The sequence below is a fragment of the Haemaphysalis longicornis genome, unplaced genomic scaffold (assembly GCF_048455015.1).
Source record: "Haemaphysalis longicornis isolate Haplotype H1 unplaced genomic scaffold, Haemaphysalis longicornis Haplotype H1 scaffold_12, whole genome shotgun sequence".
Classification (NCBI taxonomy): domain Eukaryota; kingdom Metazoa; phylum Arthropoda; class Arachnida; order Ixodida; family Ixodidae; genus Haemaphysalis; species Haemaphysalis longicornis.
The window spans coordinates 4,515,062-4,529,535 of NW_027526225.1; the positions used below are offsets into that span (position 1 = coordinate 4,515,062).

General features: G+C 47.2%; 1 protein-coding gene across 1 annotated transcript in view; it reads right to left on the reverse strand.

Annotated features, from left to right (window-relative positions):
- The window catches only part of LOC144162291 (eukaryotic translation initiation factor 2D-like), a 30,782-nt gene extending 17,213 nt beyond the window's left edge, over positions 1–13,569 (reverse strand). The window contains exons 1-5 of the mRNA XM_077692767.1: positions 13,252–13,569; positions 11,722–11,990; positions 9,356–9,645; positions 4,015–4,158; positions 683–871 (exon numbers count right to left, since the gene is read on the reverse strand). Coding sequence (XP_077548893.1) covers positions 683–871; positions 4,015–4,158; positions 9,356–9,645; positions 11,722–11,990; positions 13,252–13,307 — 948 coding nt within the window. The 5' untranslated portion in view covers positions 13,308–13,569. The remainder of the gene's footprint in view (positions 1–682; positions 872–4,014; positions 4,159–9,355; positions 9,646–11,721; positions 11,991–13,251) is intronic.
- Positions 13,570–14,474: the final 905 nt, after the last annotated feature.

A 14,474-nucleotide genomic window follows, 5' to 3' on the forward strand; every position in this document is an offset into this window, starting at 1 on the left:
ATAGCAAGACATGGCAAAACGCAGAAAAGCAAAATATAAGAATTACACAACCACAGAAGACAATACCTGCTGATTAGACGAGCAAAACATTTCACATGCCAATTGAAAAGTTCTCGCAAGTTTAGTTTCAACTGTTAGCACACCCAATACTTTCTCACCAAAGGAACTCAGACAACCTTTCACCACACATTTTAACAGCAAAGCTATTTAGCAATTGTGTGTGCGTGCCTGGTGACGACCACCCAACATCCCCAGAGGTAGTTTGCAAGCCTAGCCTACACACTTACAGAGATTGGTTAAGATTTACAAAAAAAAAAAATCCAGCGTTTGTTGTAATCGTGGCAACACCGGCTCGCAACAAGAAAGACACATCATCGCGTACGCCCCTCCAAGGTGATGTTCAATGATTATCACTTCAAAAAAATGGAGGAAGCTCACATTTATAGCAACAACGATGGAGTAAAGGTCATTGCAGCAGTGAAGGAGACGCAAATCGGCTGCAATCGTGGACTCAAACCTTCGTGGTGGTCATGAAGGTTGATTACAGCTTCGCTACCTTCAAGTCTTGCGCGTTAGTGTGAATTTCCTTCACTTTTTCACAAACTGAGAGGTTGAAATTTCCGTTTGTAGCATTAGGCGCCGCGACACTGTCAAGAGGGGAACGGACGGCGAGGCGACTCACGGCCTGCAGGTGTGACAGGTAGGCAGACAGCTTCTTGTAGGAGGTGCGGCGGATGTCGAGACGCCGGCCGGGTGGACACCGGGGGAGAACGTGGCCGCTGTACAAGCTGCTGGCTAGTAGGGGCAGGGGCAGCTTGGACCGCAGCGCTGACAGCACGCAGCTGTCCAGCAGGGCGTCCATCGAGTCCGTCTGCACAGAGCATGTAGCCAGAAATACTTATCAGGGGGTGTTATACATCGCCAGCAAGAAAAGAACACAAAAGGAAAGATAGCCTGTGCGCAAACGTTACATTTTCAGTTTGTTATCCAATTTTCTTATTTTCGTTTTTTGACTCTGGTGTATGTTAGCCGAAGTGGAATTCTACTTGTGCAAAATTTCCCCAAGGTAATGTAAGCCAAATTTTTGTTCCACTGCTCTACCATCTTATCGCAATCTCTCATTCAATTTTTTCGTACAATTTTCATATATTCAATATGTCATATGCCAACAGTGAGACGCGTTAAGTCTTCATTGCTTGAGTTTTTCTTTTTTTAACAGCAGAGTTGTTTAAGCTTGAGCTTGGTTTGCTGGCGTTCACAAAAAGAAATGCCAAGAAAAAAAAAACTCTGGTGCGCGCCACCCAGCACAACCTCCGTCCAGTCAAGTAGGCAGCGCCAGGCCTCGCCTAACTATCACATCGCACGCGTCGGCACTGCTCGACCTTCGAGAACACTCTGCCCAGCATTCGTGGTGTGATCTCTCGCATGCTCTTCTCCTCACCAGTTCACGTGCATTCTCTCCTCAAGTGAGAAGCACAGGCGCCAAGTTCGCGAAGCCGGTTGCCTCTGGTTCTAGCATGTGCTAAAGTGGTCCACGTTGGGAGAGATGTGAAAGTTTGCAAGCAAAACAATCCGACCCTGCAGTGACAGAGAACTTTCAGCAGCAAGCTCAGAAATACGTGAGATGCAACAGCTGGGACTCCGACGAAGCGAGGGGGGCCACAAGCTATGCTGTTTCTCCAGCCTTGTACCACCAGTGGAAGCTGCGCCATTCTTTTTTTTTTGTAGCTATAATTCAGAAGCTCTATCCACACTGGAACACAGATATTTGTACAGTGAACCCCGCTGATACGTCCCCTGGATGTACGGTGACCCACTTCTTACGACAGATCGCTGCCGTTCCGGCAAACTCCCCATACAAACAATGTATTAAAAACCCTGAATATACAATTCTCGGGTGCACGTGGTCCGCTTCATACGACAGACCCTGACGGCGATAAACCGTCGTTTTTCCCATCTTTTACACTGCTTCACTCCCGCTTCTCGACCTTTCTTTACTCTAAACCCCCATTTGATGCTGCTTGAAGACCAAAGGTCCAAAGGCGGGCCAGACCACTTGCTGAACAGACGCAAGCAAGCAGGTGGGTACTGGCGGGCGGTAATCAACCTTCGACGGCCCCACATGGTAGCAGAACGCCAATTCGGAAGCCGTGAGAAGTCGGTCCAGGTGGCCGGCAGACCGCGAATTTGGAGCTCCCATCGAGCCGACAAATGTGAAAATACACGACGTGCGGGTGTTGCTTTACTGAAAGAGAAAGGAGAAGTTGACTCCGCCGATAACTGCCTCACTAACTGAGGGCACCTCAATGAGTCTAGGAGGAGGATAGCAACCCCGTGGCAACGACCGAACACCCGCTTTCCCGCTCGGTCCAAGTTTCTTCCTTTGACGATGTCCTCTTTCTCCCCCTCTTTGTTTTGTCTGCTTATCAGTGTCCTTCGAAGCCATGTTGACGCTCCGCTCCTTTCTTTGCCACCTTGCGCTATTGTTCACTTCGCTTGGCCTAGGCAGTTTCACACTCTCACCTTTTCCCCTCTCAAACTGCTCAACCGCATCGGCCTTAACTCGCACGCATGAGGTGCAGGGCTGGCAGGCTAGTGCAGATGCGCAGGGGGGCACAAAATAGCCGTTTTATTTTTAGAAACTTTACACTTCAGTCAGGGGTTCACAAATTACGCGAGAACGCGCTCAACATAGTAGGTAGCTTAAATAAGTCCTCAGCCCATCTGTCGTGTGAGACCCTCTACTAGGCCGAAATTTACCCGCACCCTGATCGTACGACAGCCCAGTCATACGAAGTTGAACAGACGCAAAAGAATTTGGTTATTTGGAGCAGTCGTCGCGATAAGGTGTTCTTGTGTTAAGAAATGAGCGTTGTCAACAGTGGAGTGTTTTGGTCTTGATAGTATGTCATTGGCTGGTGTGGGCACGTGGCGTGGTGGGGGAGGAGGATTCTGTGTATGTATAAGTAGTTACGTCTTTTCCAATAAATCGAGTTGAAAGTCAGCGCTAGTCCTGTCCACTTCTTTCTTTTTGTGTCCCTGTTATTTCGCGCTGTTCCCCAAGATGCAGTCATACGACGCTTTCGCGCGGCCCCTTGAAAGTCGTATTATCGGGGTTCCACTGTATTTGATTTGAAGTTAGCCTCTACCATTCCTACTCAAAAGTATTCTAATCAATCTGCAGCCAGTTTCTACTGTTTGTATTAGGGAGTACTCCACGCAGTCAATTTGCAGCCAGTTTTTCCCATTCATATTCAAGAGTATTCTATTTGATTTGAAGCCAGCTTCTACTATTTGTATTGGGGAGTATTCTACGCATTGAATTTGCAGCCCGCTTTTACTATTCCCATTCGATTCGCAGTCCCGAAATTTCATAATCACACTTGTTACTTCCATGTGCACCTAGGTAAAAGGAGGGCAGGGGTTATTTATCACTCTGCGAGCTGTTCAAAGGCATGGAAACTATTAAGAATGCTCACATAAGTCCGAAATTAGTCCAAAGAAAAGGTTTTAAATAATTTGGCTGATGATTACGATACCCCTTAATGTGAAATTTGTGCACAGGGCAAACTGCCGTTCTGTGGGTGATGGCGCACACCTGCTACATCTCACAAAGTGATCACCGCATCAGCGAACGCATGAAGGCGTGCAATATACTTTGGCGTTATTTCATAGCATGTCGCCACGAGGGAGGACATTTTGCGCCTTTTGCCACACTTTCATCTTCCGCTTCTCCGCTTGCTCTGTCTCCGGTGGCCTCTTCGTTCTCTCAGTTATCTCATAGCACATCGCCGCTGGAGAGAATATCTTGCGCTGTCTCAGCGTACCGCCCTCCTTCTCACACTTCTGCCGCACTGCTCACTCTGTCTCATCTATCTCCACTGTCCCCTTCATTCACTCAGTTACGTCAATAAATTATGGTGCCGCGAAACCACAGGAGCGGGCGTTTAAGTGCTGCACCCTAAAACAAGTGCCATGTCTTGAGAAACGAAGGCAATCCTTAACGCAACTGACCGTCTCTTCTTCTGGTGCTGCCTCCTCCTCCTCCTCCTCCTCCTCTTCCTCCTTCTCCTCCTTGTCCCCCCGTGGCAGCTCTTCTGCTGGATGATCAGCGCCTTCGGGTTGCTCCTCTGCTCCCGCCTCTTCCGCATCCCCACACTGCAATTGTCACATGGGGAAAAAGAACACTGAGCAATCAAAGGGATGTAAACTTTTACGCCAAATGCAAGATGCAAAGAACCGAGAAGACATAACGCAGGCACACGTGATACGCAGTTTCGTGTGACACGGATCAAAAGAGGAAACTTTTTCCCTGCCTTGGGTTCTACCGAGGTCGGTTCAAGGTTTGGTGATGCAGGGAGTTACTGAAGCTCTGAAACCAGAGTTCAGCCTTTGGATTCGAAGTAACACTGATGCTACCCCATTTTTGCTGCACAAAGTACGCAACTCAGTAGCTGTGAGCACCACTCTGTACCTTCATTTTTTTAAATTTCCAGAAGTTGATAAAAATCTTCTGTTTTCTTTTCTTCGGCAACAATATTACCAGCATTAATTTAATTTTTCCTATCAGAATACAATGTGTGTCCAGCTTCATGGGAAAGCTTGTTCCCTCGCACATATGTCACGACATTCCCACTACCGCCGCAGCCGCCGCCACCATCATAATCATCATCATCCCAAAACGCTTCTCAGTACTAACCGGAGGACAACCTAGCCTTTAGTGATGTCAAGTGTTGAGCCACAAGTTGGTCCCCATAGTAGATTAATGACTGTTCCCTTATAACGAGGGTACCTTGTAAGGCCACCCCCTCGTCTTGGTGAGGTATCAAGCAAAGGAGAGTTTCTTCCCCATTTGCGTGCTCTGGTAACATGGTGCCGCATTAGGCCTCAGCTTTTCTGCGTGTTTCCTGCCAGATCGTCCACTTATTGCCAGCATCAAAATGATGCGCGTCAAAACAAAACAGAACCGTTTTTTTTTTAATGGTGACAGTACGATGTATAAAGGTGCTAATTTTTATTGCACGGCCTTTGTCTGGCCATGCATGGGTGATCCTAGGAGGAAGCACAACTAATGCACTCCTAAAGATGAGGCATCCAGCAATGCGACTGAGTTGCAATGTGTGATCCAATCCCTCTCAGTTTAGGGCCGTTTTATGCAACACATTTCTGGCTAGACAAATGCCCAGTTGTGGCAAATGCGCAACGAAAAATGCTACGTATGTAATACACTGTGCTGCTGACGAGAATGTTGTAGTGCCGCCTGCGGTTTGTTATAGGCACATTCACCCCCGTATACTGCGTGACAGGGCGAAGTGTTCGGAGCGACAGTGTATGAGAGAGGATGGACGGTTGACCTTTTGAGCGAGGAGTAGCATGATGCTATTGGACGAACGACTGCAGCTCCAAAAGGGTCCCCGAGTGAATTTGTCAAACCCTATTTTGTGGCTGCACAGTGTTTCTCGGCTTGCAAAATCTTTCATTTCAATATTTAACAGAAGTCGTTAGCTTGCAAGGCACGGAACAAGGAAGCACCAGGCACCCGTGGTGGCCACCGTAAGGTGCCATGAAGACAAATACTACAAGTTTGTTTTATTTGAAAGATTGGGTGTTTTATAGTGCCCCGAGCACTTGTCTGGCAGCGAACGATGCTTTATTCACTGAGAAACTAAACAATTTAAGCCAAAATTTTAATTCTCCTGCTAAATCGTGTGTTTCAGGCTGTCAGCAGTGACGCATCCAGGGTAGGAACAAAAAATGAATGTTAGCATGTTGATTAAGGCCATGGTGAAACATCTTTTGTCGCCTTATTTACCGTCCGACCGGATTTGTACCTAGCTTATTTTTGTTACAGTTTACAGTAATCGTTCCGAGAAACATTTGGTGTGCTCAACAAACAGGATCACATAAGTAGTGATGTCACTTATGCCTAGCATATTGCGCGCAGTATGCACTGGTGCTACTATGCTTATGGGTGCATTTGTAATTTTCAATGTTTACGCCACCATTCTTACTGGCATAAGACAATGTGTACCAAATTTAAGCACAGATATCTCGTTCTGCAAGCTTATAAGCCCTGTTTAGTTTTTGAGCTCAATTTTGTCATGCTCGGCCAATCGCAACGAGCTGCCCATAATACGTCGCGAGTTCAGCGTGGAAAATTAACTAGGGTGTCGCATGGGTATTCTGTTTTCCTCATTATACAGCTTATTTGTGCAAACTTTGCGCTAAAAGTGGTGTCAGTGTTATTCTAACGAGGCAATCTTTCGAACGAACCAAACTTGCATTTTGTCTTTATCGCCCCTTTAAGAAGCTACCACAGTGGCGTCAAGCTGGATAGCGACAGGGTTAAATATGTCACTCTTCTCCTCAAAAAGTTGAATATCAACCATTCCTGGGTATCATCAGCTCAGCCTTTACTCCTGCACAGTGTATGCAAATTAAACTTTTTCGTAATCTACTAAATTGAACACTGTGGACTAGCCAGGACATTAGAAAATAAAAAATAAAAGCATGAAACACATCCTATGCACACTAGAATTTATCCTGTAAGGAAATAAAGCAGTGTTGGTTCACTCTCTACAGTGCCAGGTTAGTGTGCTTACACCGCAACCTGTTTTCCATGTCACTAAGGAGTCCCACTACAGCATAGTAGTGTGTGACCCCCCTCTCTATAAACTCATTTCATGCTGTACTGTACTGATTAAAGACAACAATAAACAAAATTTTAATCCTTGAACCAAAATACAGTAGAACCCCAATCTTACGTTCCTCAGTGCTCCATTTTCCCGGCTGCTACGTTGTTTTTGTATAGTCCCGGCGCAGCTCACATAGACTTCCATGTATTAAAATTCTCACTGTTACGTCATGGCGCGTAGTACGTTCCCGGATCATTCGTCGCAATCTGACACTCCGAACCCACCCAGGCAACATGCGCAGACTGCCATTTTGACGTTTGACAAGCCTTGGCCAGTCTTGGCTAGGAACTGACTGCATAAAGCCGTACGCGGATGTGATTCGTCACCACTAGATGGCCATATGTTACTCTATGCCATGGTTTCTCAAAGTGGGTTCCGCGGAACCTAGGGGTTCCGCAGGCCCCTTCTCGGGGTTCCGCGAGCCACTGATAAATTGTCCCTGGTTACGCACTCGTCAAGTAACTTAGATGGCGAACCCTAGGTGCGATCAATCTAAGGAACCTCCATTACTCATGCGCGAGTGTCAGTAAGCACATCTCAGTGCATAACACAAAGGCACGAGCTGCACAATAAATCCCACCAGCAGCTTGTAAACAGCCAGACTCCGAAAATGGGCCACATGGTTAAACTATTGCACTTGAATGTCAGCCTTATATTACCCCCATGCACATTTCTTCTGTTTGGAGATAGGTTCTGCTAGCGTATGCGCTCGCGTAAAGTCGACATTCACATAAATCATTTCAAAAGCAAACAAGCTTGCTTCCTTTTGAATTTATTGCACGTGAATGTAGTGTGGAATGAAAAATGGCGGGGGATGGGGTTTACTTGGCACTTAATGGAGCTTAGCAGGGTTCCCCAGGATGTTTGAGAACCCGCGCTCATGCTATCACCATCATCACTGCTCTTACCACGGAAGTTTCACTTCGAAATGCCGGAAGTGCATGTTTGCCATAAAAGCACCACCGCAAGGATAGTACGTGCTTGTGTCGTCATCGTGCGCTTCAAGCTTTGAGAACACTGTTGAACTTGCAACCGCGAACTTTGCCATGCCTTGATGGCATCGCGAAAACGCAAGGCACTTTCCCTTGAGGAAAAGCTTGACGTACTAAACGCAGTAGACAAGCAGCCAGTGCTGAAGAGTCGACATCGCTAGGGACCTTGCATTGCCACACGCAGTGTTTTCCAGCGACTGCAACCAGCAGCAATCCTACATTCTCAAGTTTTTTAAGGGTCAAAAGCTAAAGTTGCAGAAATACATGGTAGCAAGTCAAAGCTACACTGTTTTTGTTCACTTTCGAAGGTTTCTTCGCTGCTGCGTTTTCCTGGTTGTTACGTTTTGTCTTCCCGGTCCGGTGAAAAACGTATGAACGGAGCTCCACCACTGTATATGTTAAGGCGAGCTAACTCCTCTCAAGCAAACGTTAAAACAGTGAACAAAAAAAGAAAAACTTAACGATCCCTTCCTGAAGAAAGTTGAGGGAAGCGCAAAAACTTTTTCACACTAAAACTGCGTCAAAAGTGCGTCACAACTTTCGCTGAAAGTGCATCTAATGAATTGTCAAACCTTCGCAAACTAAAACTGCAAACCAAGAACAAACCCATGCAACGATTTTTTTACACACTAAGCCAATGCATATATTGATACGCGGTTTATGAGACGAAGGTATACTATTGTACTCCTTATTCATGATTGATGCGTGTATTGTCTAATCTAGAGCCATTCCTTTTTTGCGGTTTTCCAGTAACCGTTTTGAAACAATCAGGCAAGCCCAGTTTAACGCACGCGGCCTGCGTTCAGAGATCTTACCAAGTCGACCAACTGGTCTATGAGGAACTGCATTAGTTTTAGGACAGGGAGCCATCAGGCCCACTGAGAAAGCTTTCGCTTGAGAAAAAAATTGGCCACGTATCTGCCTGCTTCACTGCAAATGTCACCAAAAGACGACCGTCTTCTGGCGCCACATAACTGCCTCGCCTGTGTCCTCCACCCACCTCTCACACTGTTTCCCTCCTGTCTCGGTCCACCCGTCATAAACGCAAAGAAGGTGAGGTTTTAGCATGAGCCTCTTTGTGGTTAAAACATTGTTTTAAACAAGTTTTTTTTTTTAATTTACTAGTGCGAAAGTTGAGCCCACATCTATTTTTAATTATAATAACACTCGAAGTACCAGTTATGCATTGATGTTTTTCCTCAAATATGCCTAATATTTCTGTTTGGGGAATGACGCTGAAAAATATGCTTCAGGATTCTAGATTTAGAAGACTGGAAATGCTTTGCCTATATACATGCCTCGTTCAACGATTCGTTTAAGTTTAGCCAGGTGACTGAACTGACGGACAGACAGTCAGATAGGGCAAAATTTTCGTGTTTGAGCAGCCCACGAAAGACTATTGTCTTTAATATGGACCCGCCGCGGTGGCTCAGTGGCTAAAGCGTTGCGCTGCTGAGCACAAGGTCGCAGGTTCGATTCCCGGCCGCGCAGCCGCTTTTCTGATGGAGGCGCAAAGCAAAAACGCCCGTGTGTACGAGATTTCGGCGCACGTAAACATCCCCAGGTGGTCAAAATTAATCCGGAGCCCTCCACCACGGCGCGCGTCATCGCGTTAAACCGTACAATAATCATCATCATCATCTTTAATATGGGTTAGGGCAGGCTTACCCCTGTCCCCTGCTCTCCGTCCTCTTCACCACTGGCATCGCTGAGCCGGGGTGGCGGCGGCTTCTTGCCCCCGTGCACCCAAAGCTGGTCACCCAGGACGTGCAAGATGGCCACGGCCTTGCCCGACCTCCGCTCGTTAGCCACGAGGACCTGCGGACTCTGGAGCAAGCGCCCAACGGCCACGGCGGCAGCCCTGCCAGCCACCCGGACGGCCACGGGGTCTCCCACACGGGCCTCCGACAGCCGCTCGCTGCAGCCGGTCAGACCGGGCGCCATCAGGTCTGCACCACCTACGTAGAAAACGGTTCATCCCTAACTTGCCTGTCACTTTTCTTTAACCACACGTGTTCCCCTCCCTCTTGCACAGGTGGTTGCTTGGCCGAATCGGTATAACATTGGTTGAAGGCGCGAATTATCGACCAGGACAACAGAAAGAAGACGACTTGTGCCTTCTTTAATTGCTTTGTGTCGCCGTCTTCTTCCTGTTGTAATCGTCGAGACTCCTCCCTCTATTTCAATTCTCCAATTTTGTTGCTGGTATGGTCTGCCCGCTGTCTCTGCTTCGCAAGCTGTGAGACCAAACTCACCTTTGAACACAGCCCCAGCGTGTTCTTTCACCGGAACAGTGCTTGAACAGGGTTCGTACAGGCTTCAAAAGCAAAAATTCAAGGGTTTTCAAGGACTTTCAAGGACCACAAAACACATTTTCAAGGTTCCCATCTAATGTTTTATCTGGGATTATTTATAACCTTTCCAACACAATGCAAAAGTTTTTTATTGCACAATACCTAAGCACATTAGTGCACATTTAGATAGGTGCTAACGGGTTCGTAAATGCTCCCCCAGCTTTATTTTTATTTCTAGGCTGGTATTTACACGTTTTTCTTTTTTCTTGGTGTTTTTCTGAGGCTGTTTGATTTAAAAACTTAGTCCATGTTGCCTGCACCTCCTGTTTTGTCAGCAAGAGCATCAGCTGGAGCAAGTGTTGCTTCAAGGCAGGATGAACTATGTGCACATCCGCCATTTACACGTAAAAGCAAACGTAGATGGAGCGTATGAGGCACAGACTAGATGGAAGATGCAAGATAGAGAACAGAAGCTGGCTTTCACTGGATTGTATTATGATATGGATTGGATTGACAAGTGCCTGCTCCCAATGTTGCCTCGTAATAATGAAAATCCACCAAACTTGTAATTTCACGCAATACACTGAAACTTTATTCTTACAATGTTTCTTTACATTTGTTAACACCTAAAATCCATGACAAACACTTTAAATTCTTGTGAAAAGGCAGGGCCATTGATTCTCTCCGGAAAAATCAAGGGTATTCAAGGACCATTTAAAAATTCCAGGACTTTCCAGGCCTTGAAATTGACACTTCTAAATTCAAGGGTTTTCAAGGTTTTCAAGGACCTGTGCGAACCCTGTTGAAGACAAAACACAACTTCGTTCAGCTTGAAAGAACCCGGCTTTGGTAATGCACTCAGCTCCGTTACAGCCACGAAAAACATTTCTTTAATCGAAGAAATGAGAGAAATATTGAAAAACTTTTCCCATTTCGTGCTGCGGCAGCATAATATAGGCAGGAGTGACGTGACATGGGCCGGCACTAAAGACATCTCTATCAGTGTGTTAATTACACGTTAGCATTCAAGTGACACACACGAAATGAATCAGGATGCTCCACCAATTGTTTCTTGGCAGTGGCTTAGGCGGCCACCAATGGCACAAACGACATCCTATGAACCCATAGAGAGAAGTCCTCAGAAAGTAGCTGGTGGGTCAACACTACTTCATGTTTTCCTTCATAGCCTCATTATTTGTTTGAAGTTAGCAATAAAATGTTTGTCATAGTTATCAGGATAAAGAAGTTTCTTTAGTAAATAAAAATTTTAGTTTGACTTCATGGTCTCTTTAAAGGCAACAAACACCACCAGGATACTCTTTTTCTGCTTTTACTGGCCAGTAGCCTAAACATCTGATCGAAACGGTATTAATTCAAATTAATGCATGTCGTACTGGTCCGAGAGAAAAGGAAATGCCCTTGGAGGTGCGTTTTGGTCACAACCGTCGCGGTGGCTCCATGGCTAAGGCGTTGTGCTGCTAAGCCCAAGGACATGGGGTCAATCCCGGCCGTGGTGGCCACTTTTCAGGTGGAGGCGAAAAATGAGAGCACCCGTGTGTCGAGCTTTTGGCCCACGTTCAAGATCTCAAGGAGGTCAAAATTAACTTGGAGCCCTCCTCCACTACGGCATGCCTCATAGCCTAGGTGTACCTTTGGTGCATTAAACACAAATAACAATAAAAATTTAAACAATAAAGCACTTCGGTCACTCACAACGAACCTGCCATGGAAGAGACTCACCGGCCAGCCGTTCCACCACATTCTCCCAGGTGGACAGGTGGGGCAGCAGGGTGGGCAGCCGCCACAGGGTGTACACGGTGGGCAAGAGGGTGTCCCCGGCATGCTCGAAGAAGACGGGCTCTGCGTCCAGGCAGTAGACGGTCACCGAGTCGCCCCCGTGACAGAGAAGCCGCAGCTGGAACAGGTCCCCCGACGCAGGACACACCAGGTCCAGCTGACTGGGGCTCAGCGAGGGGAACTGCTTTTCCAGCTGGGCACGCAGGCGCTTGCTGCAAAGGGGTGGCAAAATAAACCATATTTCAGAACACCCACCCGGCTGTTTGTTTCCGCAGCAAAACATGCTCATTTTATCATGCAAGCACCCCACCTCTTGTATATGACAAGACCCCTCACCAAGCTCTCCTTGATGCAGCGTTAATGACCATCACACAATGTTTGTGTACAGCATGTGGATTGTGGCGCCCTTTCTGTGCGGTTAGCGATGTCCACCCGACACGGCGAAATCACTCCACAGTGCTGATAGCTGTAGTTTGGCGCGGTGGTACTGAAGAGCCCTCACAGAGTAGGAAGGTTATGTACAGCATGCATGTGTACACTTCTTAGAAGGGTGGCTTAATACGGGTCCCATATCAATGTGCCATATTTCAAGTGCACCAGCGCTTTGTATTGAAGCCTCAGCACGGTTTCCTTGATTCATCGCGAAACCTCAGTCATAAGAACTTAACATTCCTCTAGCCTTGGATGTAACTTAAGAGATTTCGGCATCAAAATTGAGTTCCGAGCCCACCAGGAAGATTTTAGGGCTAAACGTAAAGGAGACAAGCGCTTCAGCAAGGGTGAAGTGTCAGGGTGTATGACTGCACTGCCTGGAGGAAGTGATGTGCATTGCATTGCAACATTCAATGCAAGGTCGTTACACTCCCAATATTCCACGGTGTCGTCAAGCTCAGCATGCAGTTATTAATAGTCGCAAGAGCTTTGTCCGGCTGCAATGCTGGGGTCGCCGGCAGAAGGGGTGTGCTGCGCCGTTAGCAAGTGACATCACCCACGAAAATTTTGAATAATGTACGGCGTAAGGCATTGCCCTGCGGGATACACGAGGTGATAAGCACAGCTGTCAAACTTCTCCAGATATGCTATTCTCTTTGTGCGGCAAACAAATAATTAGCGGATCCATTCCAAGAGACCACCGGGTACCGTGGCGTCACAAAGCTTTGGGTAGGAGATTAGAGTGGGAAACTAGTCGAAACCAGCTTGAATTCTGGAAGCTCGCAAGGCATATGGCCGTGTACGGAGACTAGCAGTTTCGACGAGACTGGAGGCAGTATGGGTGTGAAGAGAGCAGTGGTTCCGAGGTTCCTTTATTGCGTGTCTTTTCACAATTCGATGCACTATGTAAAGCAATTTGTACGTTACACGTCGCGTGCCCGAGAAAGTTGCAAAGGCAATGATACGGTGAAGGTTGATAGTACTCGCAGCACGGACGTAAGCGCGAATGCGAGACCGTTAGCAGGGAAAAATTAAACGTACCGGTCAGTGTTCCTGAGCCGAACGTTGGACTTGATCTTGAAGGGTTTGATAAACATTGTCCGGTAGCTGGTATTTACACGATTCACTCAGCGATCGGTCCTTAAAGAGCGCGAAAGCGTCGCTACACGCTATTAACCTTGTGCTGCAACTTTCACACGTGCCGGAAGTGAAGACGAAGTATTTATTCAAAAGGGCAAATTTTTGCTACACAGACAAATTTCGCCGGTGTCACTTGCCAGGGAAACGCAACACCACGGAAATGCTGGTCGCCCGCGCCGGCCGCCAGTGAGGCTCGCGTCGGCTAGTTGACCGACTTTGCGACCGACTGGACGGCTCGGTCAACGCCTCCCCTACAACATTGCCTGTCAGATCACTCACTTTCCAGTGAAAAAAGTTGCGCGCTCTTTGCGTCTCGCGCCACTGGCCTTGCAACAAAACAGAAAAAAATCGAAGCGCTTTCACCCTGTGAAGAGGGAAGTCCAGCGAAGCTGCCCTTATATTTGCTATGTAGGATTTCTGCTATGTGAAATTTAATCACAGCACTGGCTCTAGTGCGCCACACAGGTGGCTACCGGTGAGATGCCGGTGAGAGCACGGCATTGCGCAATGTCAGGGGGGGGGGGGGGGGGGGGGGAGACGCCGCGCGGGACCGACTCTGAAAATACGCGGCGGTAGTGTCAGGTTACGCGCGGTGGTGGAGAGGAGTATGAAGTGGCGCTGTAACGATGCTCCTTCCGCAGATGCATGGCAATTCTTCACTGTGCAACACACGGTATGGGTAGTGCCTATAATATAGTATGGGAAAGCCTGCTTAGAATAAACCAAGCTTACTCCAGTGACCAGCTGGAGTCCTTCAATTACACGATATATGATGATGATCGATACTGGTATCCCCACGTATCCCCTTTGTAGCGGGGTGATGACGCGTCATCTTGCCAAAAAAAAAAAACTAAAAAAGAAACAATATACGTATGTTTTGCACTCTTCGTTTAATAATAGCTTAGGGCAGGCACAAAAAAACTTCTTAGGCACAAAATACTTTTTTTCCCTGTTACAGGTGGTAGCTGTCCTAGGCAACATTCCCCTCTCTGCTTTTCGTCCACAAGCATTATAATCTTATTTCCGTCGCCTCGAAAGTCTTGAAGTTAACTCCCTCTGTGCTACCCCTAAATCCTAGGGCCTCTGGAAGCCGAATATTTCCCTCATGTAGATTTGGATATATA